This window comes from Nyctereutes procyonoides, unplaced genomic scaffold (assembly GCF_905146905.1).
Source record: "Nyctereutes procyonoides isolate TBG_1078 unplaced genomic scaffold, NYPRO_anot_genome, whole genome shotgun sequence".
In the NCBI taxonomy this organism is placed as follows: domain Eukaryota; kingdom Metazoa; phylum Chordata; class Mammalia; order Carnivora; family Canidae; genus Nyctereutes; species Nyctereutes procyonoides.
Window position 1 is genome coordinate 11149626 of NW_026575042.1, and position 21840 is coordinate 11171465.

Below are 21840 nucleotides of genomic sequence, written 5' to 3' on the forward strand. Positions count from 1 at the left end.
GACACACTCAGAAACCCAGCAGACACACTCAGAAACCCAAACTGAGCTAACTGGTGAAGAATCATCTCTGCCAAAGCAGAGCTGTAAACTTGAGGGTCTTGATTACTCAAATGTGTGGATATCAACCAAAAAAATCAGAATCATGAAAAGTCAGGTAAATAGCACACAACCAAAGTAAACTAATAAAGTTCCAACCACTGCCCCAACCCCCACCCCGCCAAAATGGAGATCTACATACTGGTAAAGAATTCAGAATAATCCTTTTAAGGAAGTTTAGTGAACTACAAGAAAACACAGACATGTAAATGAATCAGGAAAACAAAGTATGAACAAAACAAGAAGTTGAACAAGGAAATAGCAGCCATCAAAAACCAATAAAACAGAAATCCTAGAGTTGAAATATACAATAACCAAACTGATGAATTCAATAGTTTCCAAAGTAGACCCAGCAATACAGAAGAACAAACCAGTGACATGGAGCGTAGGACAAGGTAATTACACAGTCACAGAAGCAAAAAGAAAAAGAGAAGAGTGAAAAAGTCTACACGAAATATGGGGACACTATGAAAAGAAACAATATTCACATTATGGAGGTTCCAGAATAAGAAGAGAAAGGAATGGGAAGTATATTTAAAGCAACAATGGCTGAAAATGTCCAGAAAAACGGGGAGAGAAATGGATATCTACACGCATGAGACCCATAGGACACCAAATCATTTGAACTTGAACAATTACAGAGACGCAGTCTAATAGTCAAAAGTCAAACACAAAGAAATAATTAAAGAACAGTAAGAGAAAAGAAGGAAGTTACGTACAAGGGCACCCCCATAAGACTACTGACAAATTTATAAGCAGAAACATTTAAGCAAGGAGAGAATGGGATAGCATATTTAAAATATTCAAAGAGAATAGCTGTCAATCAAGAATTCTACATCCAACAAATCTGTCTTTCAGAAACGAAGGAAGAATAAACTTTCCTCAAAAAAAATAAAAATAAAAATAGGAGATCATTACCATCAGAACCGCCTTACAAGAAATACTAAAGGAATTGCAAATGAAGAACTAAAACTATCTCTATCTGTAAATGACATTATTTTATATAAGGAAACTCTAAAGACTTAACTGAAAAACTGTCAGATTTAATCAGTAAATTCAGTAAAATTGTAGGATACAAAATTTAAAAATCAGTAGCATTTCTATATATTAACTATGAATTTTCTGAAAAAGAAAGAAGTCCATCCCAATTCCAATAGCATCAAAAGCAACAAAACGCTTAGGAATAAATTTAAGTAAGGAAGTGAAAGATCTCTACTCTGACAAATGCAAGCTATTAATAAAAGAACTTGAAGAAGAAAGGAAGAAATGGAAAGGTATCCTATACCTTGGATAGCATGGATTGGCAGAATTAATAGTGTTAAAATGTCAAAACTATCAAAAGCCATCTATATATTCAATGCAATCCCTATCATGATGCCAATGACATTTTTTTTTTACAGAAGTAGAAAAAACACTCCTAAAATCTACATGGACCCATAAAAGAACCTGAATACCCAAAGAAATCCTGAGAAAGAAGAACAAAGCAGGAGGCATCACAGTTCCTGATTTCAATCAAGAATATAAATCTGTTGTCATCAAAACACTATGATACTAACAAAAATAACCCAGACAAATAGATCAATGGAAAAGAATGAAGAGCTCAGAAATAAATCCAAGCACATATTGTCAATTAATATTTGACAAGAGAGCTAAAAATACTTGAGAGAGAGAATGAAACTGGACCAATATTTTACACCACTCATGAAAATTAATTCAAAATGGATTAGATATTTAAATTTAAGACTTGAAGTCAAGAAAATCCTACAAGAAAATATAGGAGTAAAGCTTCTTGACATGAGTCTTGGTTATGACTTTTTGTATGTGATACCTAAAGCATAGGCAACAAAACCAAAAATAAACAAGTGGGATTACATCAAACTAAAAAACTATATAGCAAAAGAACCCATCAAGAAAGTGAAAAGGCATATGAAATGAGAGAAAATTTTTTCAAACCATACATCTGATAAGAGGCTAATATCCAAAATATAAAAAGAAATCATACAACTCAATAGCAAAAAAAGTAACCCAATTAAAAAATGAGTAAAGGACCTGAATACACATTTCTCCAAAGAAGGTACAGAAAAGGTCAAAAGGTAAGTGAAAAGATGCTCATTAGAAAAATGAAAATTAAAACCACAATGAGATACCATCTTAATGCCTATTAGAATGGCCACCTTCAAAAAAGACAAGGAATAACAAATGCTGGCATGGATGAGAAAAAGGACCCTGGTACACTGTTGGTGAGAAAGTAAATTGGTGCAGTCACTATGGAAGATAGGATGAAGGATCCTCAAGATATTAAAAATGGACCTACCATATAACTCAGCAATTCTATTTCTGGGAATATTTCCAAAGGAAATGAAAATACTAAATGAAAAAGATAGCTGTACCCCCATGTTCATTGCAGCATTATTTACAATTACTTAAAGGTGAAGGTTGGGGGGAGGAGAAATAGGAAGAGATAGTCAAAAGGTACAAGCCCCCCATTGTAAAAACAAGTAAGTACTAGGGATGTAATATACAACCTGATGACTATAGCTAACGCTGCTGTACGATATATAGGAAAATTGTTAAGAGTAAATGCTAAGAGTTCTTGTTATAAGGAAAAAAATTTGCATTTCTTCTTTCTTTTCTTTTTATCTTATCCGTAGAAGATGGATGTTAGCTGAACTTATCATGGTAATCATTTCTCAATATATGCAAAAAAAGACCAGCATGCCATATGCCTTAAACTTATACAGTGATGTTATGCCAATTATTTCTCAATAAAACTGGAAAAAATGCTTATAAGAAACTAACAAAGATTTTGCGAGACTTATATTGTAAGAAGCACCACTGATGTATATACTAAAAAGAACAGGGGTAATTACTTTTAGAATGAAAAGAGGTTGTAGGACCCCAAACATCTACAGATAGGAATCAGGCTTAGAATCTTACTCAGCTACAAATATCTTTTTTTTTAATTTTATTTATTTATATATGATAGAGCGACAGAGAGAGAGGCAGAGACACAGGCAGAGGGAGAAGCAGGCTCCATGCCAGGAGCCCGATGTGGGACTCGATCCCAGGACCCCAGGATCACGCCCTGGGCCGAAGGCAGGCGCTTAAACCACTGAGCCACCCAGGCTGCCCAAATATGAGCCATTCTTATAGAAAAAGAACCAGAATCCAGAATTTAGAGGCAAGAACCATAGAGAAGCATTTGCAGGGAGAACTACTCTCAAAGCAAGGGATTTTTTTTTCCCCCTGTGGAACAAAGATGACTCAGGAAATGTGTCTGCCCAAAATTTGAACACTGTCATGCATCAGTGACAGCTATGTACTTTTGGTTTTTCCATTTAAATGAGAGTTCCTATGATGGTCCTTCTTTCCATGTCTCCTCATTGTAGTCTAGAAATGTGGCATAGAAGGCAACTTGCATCCTCAGTTCACGGGTCTTTGAGTTTGAGAGGACCAAAATTAAAGGAGCTACACCTGACAAAAATTTCCCCAACAGGTCTCATGTATATCTAGACTTAATTTAGATGACAACATCCTTGTTATGAAGTCTAGAAGAAACCAAAATGTCCTTCGACTGGGGGATGGATTAAAAACAAAACAAAACGAAACAAAAACCTGTGGTATACCCAGACAAATAGAGTATTATTCAGTGCTGAAAAGAAATGTGCTAACAAGACATGAAAAGACATGTGGGAACCAGAAATGCATATAGCTAAGTGAAAGCCACAGTCTTAAAAAGCTACATACTGTAGGATTCTGACTATGCCATCCTGGAAAAGACAAAACTATAGAGACAATAAAAAGACAATTAAAAGGAGAGGCCATAAATGGGGGCAAGGGTTACATGGGAAATCTGTCTCTCCCTCTCAATGTGGTTTTAAAACTAAAACTGGTCTGGGACTCCTGGGTGGCTCAGTGGTTGAGCATCGTCTCCCTTTGGCTCAGGGTGTGATCCCAGGTCTGGGGATTGAGTCCTGCATTAGGCTCCCTGTGAGGAGCCTGCTTCTCCCTCTATCTATGTCTCTGCCTCTCTCTCTCTGTATCTCTCACGAATAAATAACTAAAATCTTTTTTAAAAAAATTAGAAAAAACTGGTCTAAAAAATAAAGTCTTTAAAAAAGTTCTTAATTTTAATGTTATAGGTATGCATAAGATGTAACATAATGCCATCTTCAACTCATCCAATCTCATTTTCCAAGATGCCTTGGACTAACTATATATGTTTTTATTCTGATTGATAGCAATAAGCCTAACTACCATGCTTATACTTCTTGGTTTCTCATCTATAACAGTTCCTACAGGAGGAAGGAAACTTTGAGCCCTAAAGGAAAATAAATGAACTTAGAGAAACTACCACAATCTCACCACATTTCCTATTTTTTTCTGATAACATTAATATTATTTATAGATTCTCAAATATCTACTTTGATTTGTCAGCTTTGAATAGCACTTCCCGAGTCCCTGCTATGTATGATGAGGAAAATAACAAATAGGCAAAAATCAAGACTCAAAATGAATTCTAAGAAGCATGTACCTTGTTCATAAAGCAGCTTCATATTTGAATCTTTGCAGGCAACCAGATTGTTGAGCAATGCAATCACACTTTGCATGGTGTTACCCAGGATGTTCTCCTGATGCTCCTGCAATAGATCACAATTTGCATCATAACTATACAGAATTGCAATTACATCATGATAGAGACAAATGATCAAGTGACCTCCATCCCTTCATTCTTTGCACAAGGTTAAATGATTATCATTCTGCGCTCTAATGAAGCAGATCCTCCTGCGGTAAGGCACTCCCCATCAGTGAGTTAAGTCAGCTGGGAGGCAGCACGAATCATTCAGAGCACCAGTACTACTGCATGCAGTCCCTACCTACAAGCTAAGTGACAACCACACAGCCCCCTGTGCTTTAGATGGGCGACAGAAGAGTCAGAGTGACTAGAATCGACTAGGTAGAGCTTAGGAGACCACACCTGAAAGTAACTGAGGTTACAAAATAAAGCTACCAGGTCACAGAGTGATAACATGCATCAGAGTGACCAGGGGACCCTTGATGGACACATGGTTTCCAAAGCTTACAGAGACACCAACTTTGCATCTAGCTCTGAAGCTGCTCTGTCACCAGATGTGTGCCTCCCAGTAATGACAGTCACTTGATGTTACTGGTCTCACCATCTAGGTCTGCTTGATATTAGACAAGAGGTTTGCTTATCAAATACTGGTGCCTAAAAATTTCTACATTTCTTTAGAAACACACACTTAAGAGTAGATGTTAATGTCTGAATGGTCCACTGACACCAGTTTAAGAAGATGAATATGGAAGCAACGGTCTGCCATCAATTTCATCTAATTATTCATATAGTTGGCTGGAAGGAAAGGGTGATTAATAAGCACAAGATGACACAACATGTTACTCATGATAAAGTAACTAATGATACATAGGAAACCTAGTCTAGTCGAGAAAAGAGAAGCTAATAAATCTTTGGGGGGTTTTTTCCTCACTTTTTTTGGTCCCATTCGATAAAATAACACTTCTGTTCCTTTTTCAAAGACTAGCCTGTCAGCAAATATAGGTCAGTTTCATTGGCGAGAAATCCATTGTTCCTTCGATATACACATTTCTTACAATTAAATGCACCTTTTCTATGATGTTCGTGGTAATATTTTTGCCTCCTTGTGAAGCCAATGCTTCAGTTTTCCCTTATACTCATAGGGTGGGTACCACTTGTTGGTATAGGCATTTTCTTTAGTACGAAAGATAATTATCCAAATCCTCACTACCCCTGAACACTATGAACCCAGGACTGTACCCTGGCCAACCAGGTTCCTGGACTTCAGAGTCCCTGCAAAATAAAGGCCTCTGCCAGCCCCACAATTCAGTTTGCAGAGGGGCATAAAGCCAAGGTGTGCTCTGATAATTAAAATGAACTATATTCATTGACGGTCTCTAGGATAAGATATTTGATGCAAAAAATAAAAAAGAGACCAATAATCCTATAGCCAGACTGGGAGAAATGGTTTCTTTTCTTTTCTAGCCATTATCAAAGACATTATTGTTTTTTGTTGTTGGTTTTTCAAACCATTCATACACTATGGCCTTTAATATAAAGTGAAGGCTTTGTAAAGAGTAGAGAATTCTATTTAGGTACTCTTCTCTCTTGTATATAAATATGCTTCCTCCATAGTGCTGGGGAGAAAGAGTCCCTGCTCCTGCTCCAGAGGATGCTGTAGTTCTCGGCGGTGGGGTGGGGTGGGGGAGGGAGCTAACATAGCTACTACTGTGGCCCATGTCATCATTTCTCCCAGGAAGAATGAAATACATGCAAAGAGTGGTTGAGAAGGTGTAGAAATGAGTTAAACACACTTCCAATAACTTCTATCAAATTGATTTATTTCATTTCTCTTAGCAACTTTAATAAGAATTGTTCTTGCTGTTCACAACCCTATTAGCCTGCAGGGGTAAATGATGCATTGGAAAACACCACAGTAACTGAAAGTCAGAGTAAAGGATTATAGGAAGGGAGAAAACAGGGGGGTACATATGTGGGGCCATGGTTGTTCTCAGGCACTCCGCAAGCCTGGTGTAAAGACAAAACGGAAACTCAAATTTGGTTCAAAGATGCTAGGTCAAAGTCAGAGGGGAGGGATGATCCTGATTAAACACTGGATTCCCCATTAGATGCTCCTCTAGGGCAGCCCTTCAGCCCAGAAAGCTAGGATTGAGTTTCAGAGTACAAAGATGGTAATAGAAGGCTAGATAAAGTTCTGATGTCTTTTTTTTTAAATCCTCATGGCTTATGAATAAAAGGAGTCCACACCATTGGCATCTCAATGCATGCAAGTAAGCAGTGCAAGCAGAGAAAGAAGTGGCTGAGGACTTGCAACAGCACCTTTGGCACAGAGTCAGGGGGCCTAGGCACCAGCAGCCTCTGTTCTGATCTTGGCCCTTGGTAAAGCAGCCATGTGGGCCCAAGGCGAGCGACAAGGCAGTGCTGAAATTTGTAGACTATCACTCTGTGCCATGGCCTGTATCCCAGGCACGTAACCTGCAATGCATCTCATTTAATCCTCAGGGAGACACTGAAGTGGCTACAGTCCTCCTTTATCTACAGATAAGGATATTGAGGTTAGGGAGGTGAAGTATCACTTGCCAAGAATCACCCGACACTTCGACAGTGAAGCTGAGACTGTCCGTGGGATGGCAGAAGCCATGCACCTAATCACCCTGCAGCACTGCCTGGTGACCACAGAGATGGGCTACAAGAGAGGAGAGACAGTATCAGAGCCACCAGCGCATCCCAGGTAAACCCATACCACCTGAAGACCCACAGGGTGAGGTGGGAGGACTCTAAAGGGGCCCAGGTTAGGGGGGTAGAAAGAAGCAGAGAAATACTGAGCTGGGGCTGCTATGGTAGCACTGCCCTCTCTGGGCCACCACCACTGGCATCTCCCAGCTTTGTGAGAGCCCTCCATATATACCACAATGTTGTAAGACCTACAACCCACAAAGGAAGATGGAAGTGGTAGGCAACTATAAGAAAGAAAAGAATAAGTATATTACTCCAAAGGCTGGAAATATGTAACTTAAGCTCCTGACCACAGCCCCATTGCTCAGACACTCAGCATTAGCCCTGGCAGATGGGTAAGAAAGGCAGCCGAGCTCTTCAGAGAAGGCATCACTGATGGTGCACAAAGCCACAAAAGGCAATCCCACTGCATTTTAGGATTATGACGAAAGTATTTAACTCCTTTACAAATAACCCATCAATAAGCACGGCTGACCTAATTTGTGTGCCTAATGCCATCATGTATGGACATTTAATAAACAGAGCACTTGAGAGTTCTAATAAAACATAGCGTTTGCCAGTAGAGATAATTAGAATTGAAGCAGCAAAATTCTAGTGTTTGGCAACATAGATGAAACAACTTCATTAAAATGTACAGCTTCAGCAAATGAAAGGCAGGGGAGCACTGGACCCTGAAGAATCAGCCTTCTCGAAACTAATTGCTTCAGTTCTTAAAGAGGACAGCTCTGAACTGCCAAGGGCACGGCAAGGAAACACTACTGAAGAATGATCAGCCTTCCCAAAGCGGTCTCACTGTAAACAAAGCATTATACTTTATTCTAATATCTGAGGACGGAAGTGGCGCTAGAAGACTTCAGATGGCCAGACTCAACAGATTGGCAGGGGTCTCAAGAGTCAAGGCAGGAAACACCTTTAGCAATTGAAAGTAATGATGAACCACAGTCACACTCTCTTGCCCTTGGTGTGGGGTCAGAATTCCAAAGACAGCAAATTAAAAGACAATCACTGGTACCCTGGGAGGTTAGAATCCAAGGGGAGGCTGAAAAGCAGAAGCACATTCCAGTGTTATGAACGTGAAATTTATAATCTCTTGGGAAGAAACACGGGCCTATCCTATTCAACACACAGTGAGATCACATTTCAAGGAAAAAAGTGTTTGCACGTTGTACTACAGGACGCTGGTGTACTGTGCACGTGCTCACAGAGTGCAAAGATGCTGCTCCAGGACAGAGTGGGGTGTCCACTCACTTTCCTTTTTATACCTTCTCCCATACAGCTAGATCCCAAGACATCTGGAGCCCATAAAAGACACTTCGGAGCATTTAGATGAAATAAATGTACTGGAGAAGAGGACACTTTTCATATTACTGGTTTTTTTTCACAGGGCTGTACCACACACAGCTCAAACTCGATAGCATCTAAACTGAACTCATCCTGTCCTTCCCTGTCACACACCCCTCTTTGGTTTCCGATCTCAATGAGGGCTCTACCATCTGTCGACCAAGCAGCCATAAATCCTAGAATCACCTGGGGCTACCGCCTCTCTCCCACCTCCCACACCCCATCAGCGATAAATGCCCCTTGATTCTCCCCCACCCCCTTCTTTAAGCTCTCCTCTGCCAAAGATAGGATGCTTGTCATCTTTGGTTGGGACTGCCACAAGCTCCCAGTAGAGTCTCTGCTTCTCACTTCCCTCCCCTGCTAACCAGGCTCTTATTTCTCAAGTGGTAGGACTCATCCCCATTCCTAGGGCCTAAACCTGGGGCCTGCAGGCCCAAGGAGCATACTAGAGTCCATACTAGGAGCCCAAGGGGGAAAGTCATGGCCTCCCACCATCCAGTTTGTCCAGAGCCTGGGAGATTCAAAGGCTGGAAGGGTGGGGAGGCCACCAGACCCAGGGGATGGCATTAGTGAGGGGCCTCTAACTCCAGTGCTCTCAACCCCAGAGAAGAATCATGGATTCTGGATTGTGGATTTTCGAAATATTCTCGTGACTTATTGAGCCAAATTCTGACTCCTGGAGGTAAGAAACAGGAAAGAGAACAAGCTGGAAGGAGCACAAATATAAAATCAATTTCTCTCATTTCCCTCATAAATATATATATACACGGGATTTCCTGGGGAGGAAGGCCAGGATTTGGGCATCCGAAGGGGGAATGCTTGGGGTATGAAGTTGGTACTGCAGTCACTACCACTGGGCATTTGCTCTAGCAGTTGTGAAAGAGCCAAATAGCCCCTCTGCCCTGCGGTCAGGGCTGCTGGGGCCTTAGCAGGCTCTCTGGAGGCTGAGGGAGAACCTCAAGCATGCTCTTCCCCATCCGTAGCCAAAGACGTGGGACTCTGGCCCTAAAAGCCTGGAGGTATTGAGTTAAGTCCCTTCTTTTATTTGGGTCATCATATTTCTGATTAAAGATAAGAGAGAAAAGAATTTAACTTTTTTAATTTGACTGACAGATTATTATAGAGGCCCTCTAGCAGCAGCAAATACAAGTTCCTATTAGCAATACATTCCAGCTGGCACAGAAGGGAGGCTGTGGTTCCAAATGGTACCACTTGCCAATCAGTATGCTGAGCTCAGCTTGAGAATTCCAGTCCTCACTCAACCCCAGTGGCAGAGTGCTGTGGATACCCTCCTGGCAGGTTAACTGTGATCACTTGGCTTGCTCAGCCCTCCTGCTCTTTCACATTATTTAAAAGCTTCTGGAGGAAACTCCTATCCTCTGGGCTCCTGTTAAGACTCTACACCTCAAGGCAGGCATACTGGGCCAGAGCCAATGCTGCTCAAGCAGGAGAGCCCAGGCAATGGGGATGGAGGGAAGCAGCAGGGACCCGTGTCCCCAGGGGGGAGACTGTGCCCCTGTCATTTGCCTGCCGGGGGCATTGACAGACAGGCCCAACTGCCCCACAATGCCCCAACTGAGCTAACCCAGGCCCGAAGTAGGGGGGATAAGAAAATACAAGCGTGCCTCCAGACACACAACTCTTACCGCCTTCCTGTCACATCCCTGCCACTGCCAAAATAATAGATAATTGTAAAATGTTACAAAAATAAAGGCCTTGACAAACTAATTTTCACTCTTAAAAAAATTCAGGCTAGATGTTGTTTGCTGAAGCCAGGAGCTGTGGGGATGGCTGCCCTTCTTGTTGGAAAGTGCCATCGTCACCTTCCTGTGCCTGACTTCATCACAGCCTACTGCATGACTGGTGGCTCATCCAGTCCTTGCCTAACACCGAGCCCTTGGAGGGCAGGACTGAGATTTTTAATCATGTCCCCAGTGCTAGGTGCAGTGCCTGGTAGGTGGAGGCCTCTGGTAAATTAACGGGAAAACAAACTGGCTCAGAGTTGCTCAGGGGAATACAGCTGGGGAAGGGACAGGTAGCTCATGGGATTCTCCATCAGGGAATTAACTTGTCACTGAATAGAAATTGCCTTCAATTAAATAATTGATAAATATTTCTTGAGCAACAAAAATCATCTTCCTCAAGAAGTTTAATAGGGTACATACTTACTTTTGAATATTTGCAATAAATGATAAATTCAGACCTTTCTACTTTAAATAAAATACATAAAATCTCTCCCATGTGAAATAGTTGTCAAGAACTCATGAAACACTTGCATCAGCATGGAAAATACATACTCCAAAAATTCTGAAAGGTGTTGACACAATTTTTTATAAGATTTTTTATTTATTGAGAGATAGAGAGCACGAGATGAGAGAGGGGCAGAGGGAGAAGCAGACTCCCTGCTGAGCAGGGAGCCGGATGCAGGGCTAAATCCCAGAACCCCGAGACCATGACCTGAGCAAAAGGCAAGATGCCTAATTGACTGAGCCACCGAGGTGCCCTGATGCTGACACAATTTTAATGGCACTCCTCCATTAAAAATGACTGCTCATGAATATAAAGAAGTGTCCCATCTTAAAGAAAGAAAATATTACATAGGGTGAATGATAATATCAATACATTCAATTATCACAAGACAGTTTTCAATTAACAGCTGTCTTCTGCAATGGCAGTTTGCAATGTGCCCACACTGGGAGGGAGTTTACCAAGTATTGGTAATCACGACTCCTGTCTCAAAGGAGTACCAGCAAAGTCTGCAGGAGAAAGACAGTGGTGATTGGCAAGTTTATTTGAAACCAGGTTTTCAGTGCACATAAACAGATAGCGTAGTAAAGCAGAAAGGAAACCAGCCTGAGGAAAGTAAGAACCCTTGGCCTGCCTCAAACCAGTAGGCTAAGCTGGAGTGAAGCAAGAATCATACTAACTGACTTTGGAAGAATCTTAGAGAACTTTCGAGTTCAATCTCTTGATTTTAAAGGTAAGGAAATTGAGGCCCCATTAGAGAATATGAGGAGTAGACCAGGACTTCAACTCAGAAGTGCCTCTTCCTTCCCCATCACCTAACTTTGTCCTCACAGTTCTAAAAATCACATCACGGAATGCAGAGTCAAGTAGGCAACTTTAAAAACTGATTTTTATGTTTTACTTTTTTACTTATATATATGTGTGTGTGTGTATACAGCATGACATATATATATATATATATATATATATATAGTTGCAAACACTGGAGTAATAATATAGGCACTGCTCCCAGGAGCTATGGATTCAGTTGCCCTTAACATCTCTCTGCTAGTGGTAGGTGGGCTATTTCTTAGGACATAGGAATACCTCAACATAATACCTACTGACCCCCCACACTCCAAAAGCACATAATGTCTGGATCACACTGGATATTTCAACTAGCTTTTGTTGCACAGGGCTATCTCTAAGGTGGCAAATGAAGGCCTAGCCATCTCACTACCTGAGTTGAAATTTTAAAGGAACACTGTTTTCCAATAAATTATTCTGAGCAGGCAACAAATCAGACGTCAGGGAACTGCAAATACATACATTGGATATTTACAAACCAGCAGCATAAGGCGGCCCAGATCTTTGTCACTCACCCTGGAATTTGGTACACTTGGTATTTTATGCATGATCACGGTTCTGTTCTCAATCTCTATAACCGAGGGCAATCAGCTTTCCTTTTCTTAGACTCTACTTAGATAACAACAATCATATTTGTATAATATTTGTATAATCATTTTGGAATATTCAATACACTCATTTTTGGCCACACAATGATAGAAAGTATACCATCTTGGGGAATAAATTGGTCGTAACGGGATAAAAATCACCTGAGGAATTTTTCATCTCCTAGATAATAAAAAAAATGTCAGCAAAGACCCAAAATATTAACTGGAATTGAAGATACTCTAATACAAGCATAAACTGGGTACAAGTATAAAAGTATTAATATGGGTCATGCTGGACAATTATGGGCAGGGTAAAGGGGTCTTGTGTTGGAAAAAGGTTTGGGAGAAGGGATCAAAAAACAGACACTGAGCAGACAGCAGGGCATGTGCTGGGAACACAAGAAAAATAAGGAGATTCCAAAGGAGTCAGAAGATTGGCCAGCATGACCAAGGAAGAACGTAGCCATTTACATTTTTGGAACCTAGAAGGGGGCTACTGAGAGCTTAAATTAATTTCTTAGACCAAGCCAATCTGGGCATCTCATAAGGACCTTGAGATATCAGCCGAAACCAGATACCCTTCTTCGACATCTGTTCTGGGACAAACCTCTATGGGGGTCTTGGCTGTATGCTGGACAACCAAGATTCATCTATGGAGTGTCCATTTGTTCATACTCACTGCCTCTGGATCAAAGCAACAGTCCCACCAGTCCCTGGGAAGTCCCTTAAGTTTAGGAATGAGGGAGAAGTGAGGAAGAGACAGGGAAGGGTATGGGACTTTCATATTTTTAATTCTTGTATCTCAATAAATGAGCTTTAGCCTCAAGAAATTACATATCAAGATAGCTTCAATAAGTTTTCTTCAAGCAGGTCAAAGAGAAGATCAGAAATTAGAATGAGTGCTAAATAGGGAAGGACAAAGGATAGAAGGGAGAGAGACTGGGGAGGATGGGAAGGAAGAAAGGAGGGACTACTGGATTTCCTCAAGAAAGAAAAATGAGCCCAGAAAGGATAAGCTCAGGGTGCAATCCCAAGTCTCCAGATGCTAAAACACAAAGTCTCTGCATCACAGGGCAGCTGGTCACCTCAAATAGGAACTAAAGGTCAGCCAAGTGACCCAGTATGTATCTGGCCACTGGGTGCCTCCAAATAAATGCTGACCAACATGTCAATGGGAGATGCACAGAGACAACAACTCAGGGCCCTGCCTATCAGCACTGCCTAGTATCAGCCCCCAGGTAGCTCATGCCATTCTCAACAGGGAGGAGAGGAACAAAGGATTCAGTTTCATGCCAAGCCCTTCAAGCTATTTCTCAATTCATGGATCACATGTGTTAGGATTGTTTTCTTGCTGCCACACTCTCACCTAGCCACCCCACCCCCCACAGTCCCCATGAGTATATGGAATAATAGTGTCACTGTCCCTCCTGGGTGTGAATTTTGATTAGCTGCAAATGAAAAGATGTGCAGTCCCCTTGCACAGACCAGCTGACATGGGATTCTCCATTCTGTTGACTTGCGTGACAAAATGGATGGGCATGTCAAGTTTGTTTGTGTGGGGTGCACAGAGAGGGGGAGCTGATCTTTAGGACGGCTTCCCTGAGCTGTCCCTGAGTTTCTGAGACATGCATATGCCACTCAAGAAGGACTGGAGTCTATTCATCACCAATCTTATTGGATAATCTTAGAATTTCATCTCTCAGGGCACAAGTGGCACATTAAACAACCAAACCAAACACACACGTGCACATACACAAAAACATACCTTGAAAACTGTTAGGGAAAGTCATCATAAAGATGTGACTGCCAGTTGACTCCAGGCAACTGGAGGCTCCTCACCTCCTCCCTGTCCTTGGAATGTGGGTTCTGCTTGCCTACCCAGCTCCCAGAGGTTGCTTCAGAGACATAGCCTCGAGATAGTGATGTGGTGTTGAGAACACCTGCACGGTATAGATGACTGAACCCAGTTAAGGCCTCTATTTATAAACTTTTAATGTTTGGCAGACAGGTGCAGAGATCTACTGCCTTGCTACCATCCAAGATAAGCCACATATGTAAGTTCCCTTTGCTTATTAAATTGCCACCTTCCACCCTGGAGTGACCTGCCTGTTTCTTTAATCTCTCTCTGCCTTCTAGTACCAACATTGGTTTCATGGTTGTAGAGAGTTGTAGACAGTTGTGAACCAAAAGCAGAAGAAATAATCACTGCAGCTTCAATTCTGAAATATTTCACGTCACTATGCTCTGAAGTTCAACACAATGTAGGCTCTGCTCCATCAGAACAACTCCAACGGCAATGACTTTGAGCCAAGTCATCGTCACCAGGTCCAAGGGCAGGGCAAGAGGCAAAACCTCAGACAGTTGGAAATGTCATTTAAAGCCACACAGAGGATAGGAAGCCCTTCCCTGCCAGCAACTGAGCAAGACAGAGCACCCAACTCATTATTTTGCACAAGCTGCCACATCCAGATGCAGGGTTGAGAGTTCTAGCAGGGTCACGCAGAAGGGCAAGCCCTTCCCCTGACACCTGCAGAAGTGCGCAACCAGTGAGAAGTCCCCTGCTGGAGTTTCAGGCTGACCTCCAAGGTCCTCCTCTCTTTTAACATCCTTACATGCTAAACCCAATGCTGTGTCTTCCGGCAATGGAGAGAAGACAATGGAGTAAGCACTACTGAGAGTTGTTTATAATGCAACCAGGAGGATGTTGAGGAGGTGGGGATCATGCACATCTTCTGTCTCAAATTCTCAGATTTTTTTTCCCTAAACTCAGCTAAAAGTCAAAGAATCTACTTAGGTTATAATGGACATAAATGGATTTTCTGTCTAACATTAGCCCTAGCAACCAATCACATGTAGATTAATGTAACTGTAGATAAACCAGCATCAATCACTTTTTCTTCAATACAACTTATGTAAATCCTCTCTTTCCACTTTTTTATTTTTTTAAAAAAAGATTTTATATATTTATTTGAAAGAGAGAGAGAGATAGGGTGCAAGCAGGGAGAGGAGCAGAAGGACGAGCCCATGAGCAGGGAGCCCACGAGCAGGGAGCCTGAGATGGGGCTCAATCCCAGGACCCTGAGATCATGACCTGAGCGAAAATCAGGAGTCAGCCACTTATCAGACTGAGCCACCCAAGCACCTCCTCTGTTTCCACTTTATTTTTTTTAAAGATTTTATTTGTTTATTTATGAGACATATAGAGAGAGAGACAGAGAGAGAGACAGAGACAGAGAGAGAGAGAGGGGCAGAGACACAGGCAGAGGGAGAAGCAGGCTCCCGACGTGGGACTCAATCCTGGGTATCCAGGATCCTGCCCTAGGCCAAAGGACAGCGCCAAAACGCTGAGACACCCAGGGATCTCTGTTTCCACTTTAAAAACTCTAACCTCCTTTGTCTCTCCACAGCACATTTTCGATTTCAATCAAACGTCTGTCTCCTGGATTGTAATCCCAAAAACTCCCAATTAAAGCACATATTTTATTTTGCAGCTCACAAGTTTTGTCTCTGATGCTTTTTAAATGAATATTTCAAAGTGAGGTTAAATAATATCAAATCTCTATGCTTTCTTATAGTCAAACAGAACAGTTCTGCAGTCTCAAATATTTGCTTGTGGAATGTAGCAAAGATCACTCAAAGAGAAGTTTTAGTACAAGACAGGTATCCCCTATCCCCATCATTTCAACAAGCACCTAATCAACCTAAGAACAAAAGGTTGTTGGGTGAAACAATGTCCTCAGAATCCTGCCTTTCCTCAGCCCCCAGAAGAATCCTAAATACTACATGCCACCTGAGTTACCATGAAGTCCAACTTCATCACATAAGTATTGTGAGAGGGAAGCAGAAAAGGAAGGCTTAGGAATTATTATCCTCTTAATCACAGGATTTTACAATACAGAAAACAGAACTGCCTCAGACGGAATGAATGTAAGCTCTCATTTTTTAAAGTGGTTTTAATGTGAATTTGCGTAAGTTTTAAAACACAAATACATACATGTATATATACATATATATGAATACACACACACAGAGGACTTTATAAATATGTGAACCTTTATAAATATGTGAACAATCTGACTATTCATTATGTTGAGTAGTTTGCCCAGTTGATATCCTTTCGTGTTACAGAAAATAGTATATACTACTTTGAAGGTAAAAAAATGAACGATCTCTGCACACAATTGAATGTCATTCCTTCAATATCCCTAGTCATTCCTTGGATATCAATTCCTGGACTACTAAAGACCAGCCCATGTCAGGCTCACCCTAGATCATGATGACATGCCCCAACCCACACCAGACACCTTCCTTTGGGGAGCTGATCATCCAGTGGGAAGGCAGGGAAATAGAATGGGCTGAGGGAAGCATGGTGTGCTGACTGTGCTTAAATACAGGGGGCGTAAGACCCTGGCAAGCTAAGAAGACCAGAAAAGGTTTTAGGGAGATGGGAATGGAGCTGGGCAGGAACAACCAGCAGGCTTGGAAAGGTCTAGGACTTGAGGAAGGGCACCAACCATGGGACTTGGGAACCTGAGGTTGACAGAAATGGGACATTCCAAAGGCACCCTGAAGCTGATTACTCTGAACAGCTGTCTAAGACTTTTGTAATCCATACTAAATCTCAGCTAATAATAAGTGCCTGGGAGAGTAATTTCTTTTGGATTCAGTGGAGTTAAAAACAACCTAGATATACTTCAATTAAGAAAAAAATCTAAAGGGGTGCCTGGGTGGCTCAGTGGGTTAAACATCTGCCTTTGGCTCAGGTCATGATCTCAGGGTTCTGGGATGGAGCCTCATGTCCTATTCCCTACTCAGCAGGGAGCCTGCTTCTTCCTCTCCCTCTGCCACTTTCTTACTCTCAAATAAATAAATAAATAAAATTTTTTAGATATCCCTAAAAGCTGGAAGTACGTTGTCACTGTAACTCACAGGAATAAATCAGTTACATCACCTCTGCACAGAGTGGGCAGGAGTGGCTCTGTGTCATTCTTTAGGTCAGCTCCCCAGGGCCCACTCCCTGCCAGCTTCTCTCAGCTCCTCACCTTATCCATGGCCAGTCTTCATCACCTGACCTCAGTGTGTCATCTTCTGCTTGTACTCGCCCCTATGGCATGGAATTCAGACAGAACCTAAAGTAACCAGAGTCCACCTCTGGATGGAAAGACCAACACTGTCTTTTTAGTGACACCAAACAGAAGGTACACTACTTTCTAGGGACTTTTCCAATATATGGATTCTTACCTATCCCTACCTATGAAGTTGTACAGTCTGTAAAAAGCTAATACTGTTTCTGATTCTGTTACTATCTACAAATAGGATTTAGCTGTGGATATGCTTGAGGGCCAATTATTTCACCCTTGTAGGGGCTGGTTCTGGGTGATGACTGAAAGCTAGATTGGGTATCTACAGAGGGATGAGGATATACTTGGAGCCAAAGGAATTATAACTTATAAATAAATAAATTATAAATTTATTAGGAATTCTTAAAAATCCTCAGGGCTTCTGCACTTCAGAGACACTTATCGGTAAGTCTTAGTTTTGTTTTTAACTCTAGAATCAACCTTCTTTTGTATGAAAGCTCTTAGATAATGATACTTATAAGTTTAAAGAGATCAGGTTAGGAAGAGAATGCAAGATACTTTGGATGTAAGACAGTGATATCAAATAGCAAAAATGAAAGAACAGTATATTATTAGCTGTTTTTGTTTTTTAATGGAACTCACAGGCTTCTGTGTGCTCCCCACAAATGCCTCAAAGTTGCCATGTGGATGAAAACCTAAATGAAGTCTCAGAAAAGATAATGGAGCTTTAATGATGGAAATAGTAAGAAAATTAAATCTCATCATGTTCCATTAAGCATGCTCTTAGCTCCCATTTTTACTAAATTATTTTAGTATGATTTTGCCTCTGTCTATTGAAATAACCTTTTATGGCAATTTGATTTGCAAGCATAAATAAGTCTCATTTATTTTTCACTATGAAACCCTGTGGGATTAATAAGAAGAGATGGATCATCAAAAATCCTAGCCATTCTGCAATCAGGAAGTAGCCATTCAGAGAGATGGATACTTTGCCTAATATTTTATATTTATATCCATGAGGAAAGTATTACACTATAATTAGGGTCTCATTCAACGACAACGTTTCACCTGCTAGAGGGACCATCTTCAACAGCCTTGGCTTCCATACCAGCCTTGAAAGGGAGCCAGAGTCGTCCCCACTTCCTGTGCTGGAGGGTCATCTCACCTCCTCAAAACTTAATCCTCAAGCTCATCCTCCTCCATCCACTCTTTAATGGACTTCTATCATGTTTGGAGTGCTTTGTTACTATTGGCCAGAACTGCTGGAGTGTTTGCTTCCAGAAGGATGCCCCAGGACAGCCACCTAGATATGAGTCCTAAAGCACAGAATGGTGAATTGTAAGTCATCAGGCACTTGGTCCAGGGACAGGCAAACATGGAACACAGCAAAGGATAACAGGAGTGGCTCTTTAATTCTAGGCTCGGCAAAGAACAGAACCACCTGTCAGAATATGCAGGTGGGGTTTTAAATCTTTCCAAAGCACACTTACTTCCAAAAAGTATAACGATGAAAAAGGTATGAAGTATAACTGGGAATCACAATTTGTGAATTAGAGGGGTCTCTAGGCCAAATCTTGATGACTTTTATCAAGATTTAGAGGATTTAGGAGGGAAAATTCACATTCAGCAGGAATGATAACTATGGGAGGAAAGGCTGGGAGACCCATCACACCAACTCATGACCAGGCATGAGTCCACACCTACTTTCTATTCTAATTCTATTGTATTGACTGTCTGCTATTGTAATTCTATATTAAGGACTGAAGAACACAAAACACAATAAAGAATGAACTTATGAAACAAATTCCAACTATAGACCATTAAACTAAGCAAGGATACAATTATTGACATGTCTACACCCAGTAATATGACAACCCTCAAATTTTGAGAAGCAAAGAGAAATATACAAAAACATACTAATAATGGGACACTATATTCACTTCCCTCAATTTAAGGAAAATTAAGATTAAGGAAAAAATCAGTAGGATATATCTTATACATACAGGATACAAATATATATATATAATATATATATATATATATGCCAAATTCTGAACCCTATAGACAGTTTTCAAATGCACAGAGAATTCATGAAATGTACCATAGCATATACAGACATCAAATTTCCCCCAAAATAGAAATCTACTCATTGTACCAATACTATAAATTTTAAAACCAGACAAGTTTTTATTAACTGCACTTTTAAAATTCTTGAGGGAAATACAGATCAAGATTGAAAACTTTTAAGAAAATAAATATAATGAAAACATTAGAATTCAGGAGGTACTGCTAAAGCAGCTTATAAGATGAAAACATATAGCATTAGATATAACAATAAAAATAAAGGAAGTATTCAATTTTTAAGTTCTAGAAAAAAAATGAAGTTAGTGAAAGCAAGCAACAGGATGAAATTTAGAAAGATAAAAGCAAAATTTAATCAATCCGGAGAATTCTGCTTCTATTAGGATATGTTAGGTTACAAAGTACTTAATTCAATTTGTTACTTGTTTCATGGTCGTTTTCATAATTCTTCTCTGTTCTTCTTCTTGCTCTCTTCCCTTGTGGCTTTATGACTTTCCTGAGTATCATGCTTAGATTCTTATCTTTCTTTTGTGTGGTTACCAATAGGTTCATATATAACATCTTATATACATAACACTATATTAAGTTGATGGATGCTTAAGTTGAAATCTATTCTAAAAGCACTGAATTTTTTCTCCCACTTTCCATTTTATATATACAGTGTGATACTTTACATCCTTTTATTATTTGAATCCCTTGACTGATTTTTGTAGATATAATTGATTTTGCTGTTTTTGTGCTTTAACCACCATAGTGGTTTTATAAGTAATCATCTACAATTTTATTATATGTTTGCATTTATCTGTGGAATTCCTCCCTCCCACAATTTTTTTTTACCCCTAATTATGGCCTTTCTTTCCACTTAAGAACTTCCATTAACATTTCTTGTAAGGTTGGTTTAGTGGTGATGAACTTCTTTAACTTTTGTTTGTCTAGGAAACTCTCTCTCCTTCTATTCTGTACCTTGCCAGGTAGGGTATTCTTGTTCACAGGTTTCTTCATTTCAGTACTCTAAATATAACATGCCACTCCCTTCTGGCCTGGCCTGCAAAGGTTCCACTGAAGAATCAGCTGATACCTTTATGGGGTTTCTCTTGTATGGAACAGTTTTCTTTTCTCTTCCTACTTTTAAAATGTCTTTTAACACTATTTTTGGCACTTTAATTATTATATGATTTGTTGTGGACTTCCTTGAGCTGACTTTGTAGGGAGATCTCTGTGCCTCCTGGATCTAGATGTCTCTTTCCTTCACCAGATAGAGAAGTTTTCAGCTATTATTTCTTCAAATGAATTTTCTGCCTCCATCTGTCTCTTTTCTCTTTCTGAGATCCCTATAGTGCAAAAGTTAATTCTTGATATCATGGGCTTCTCATTTTTAGTTTTCTTTTATCTTTGGCTGTTCACTTTGGTTACTTTCCATTGTTGTCTTCCAGCTCACAGATCTGTTCTTCTGTAACAACCTCTATTCCACTACCGATTTAATCTAGTGTTTTTTTGATGTATGTTTGTTTTTCGTTTGTTTTTTGGTTACTGACTTCCTTGTCTCTGACTGGTTCTTTTTTATATTTTCTCTCTCTTTGTTGAAGGTCTCACTGAGAATCCTCCACTCTTTTCTCCAATGCAGTGACTATCTTTACGACCAGAACTTTGAATTCTCTGTCAGTCATATTGCTTATTTCATTTCAGGCTTTTGCTGTGGTTTTGCCCTCTTCTTTCATTTGGAACATACTCCTCTGTCACCTCCTTTTGTCTAGCTCTCTGTGTTTGTTACTACATTTTAGGAAGGTCAGCTGGTCCCCTCATCCTGAAAGTAGTATCCTTATAAAAAAACAGCCCTGTGGTGCTCCAGAGCAGAATGCCCTCTGGTGAGAAACAGGCATTCTTGGGGTTTCTTCTTATGTGGACTGTGTATACCCTGCTGTTGTGGCTGAGCCATGTTTGCCTTCAGTACAATTGGCTGTAATGACTCACTTTCCCGGCTATGGGTACACTAAGCAAAGTTTCATCCCTGTGCTATTAAGGGGACTGTCTGGGGCTGCCACAGACTTAAAGTTGGGTGATGTAAGCACTCAGATCAAATGCTGGCCCCTAGTCCATCTGCTGGGGCTGCAGTCACACAACATTGCAGGGTGCTCTCCCTATACTAACCTAAGAGGCTTTTGTGGGTTAATTAATCTATGACAAAGGAGGCAAGAATGTACAATGGGGAAATGACAGTCTCTTCAACAAATGGTGCTGGCAAAAGGGG

At 40.6% G+C, this 21840-nt stretch overlaps 1 protein-coding gene across 1 annotated transcript in view; it reads right to left on the reverse strand.

Moving 5' to 3' along the window:
* Positions 1-21840, reverse strand: part of ULK4 (unc-51 like kinase 4) — a 590170-nt gene that overhangs the window by 238540 nt on the left and 329790 nt on the right. Inside the window, exon 32 of the mRNA XM_055321719.1 lies at positions 4631-4736. Coding sequence (XP_055177694.1) covers positions 4631-4736 — 106 coding nt within the window. The remainder of the gene's footprint in view (positions 1-4630; positions 4737-21840) is intronic.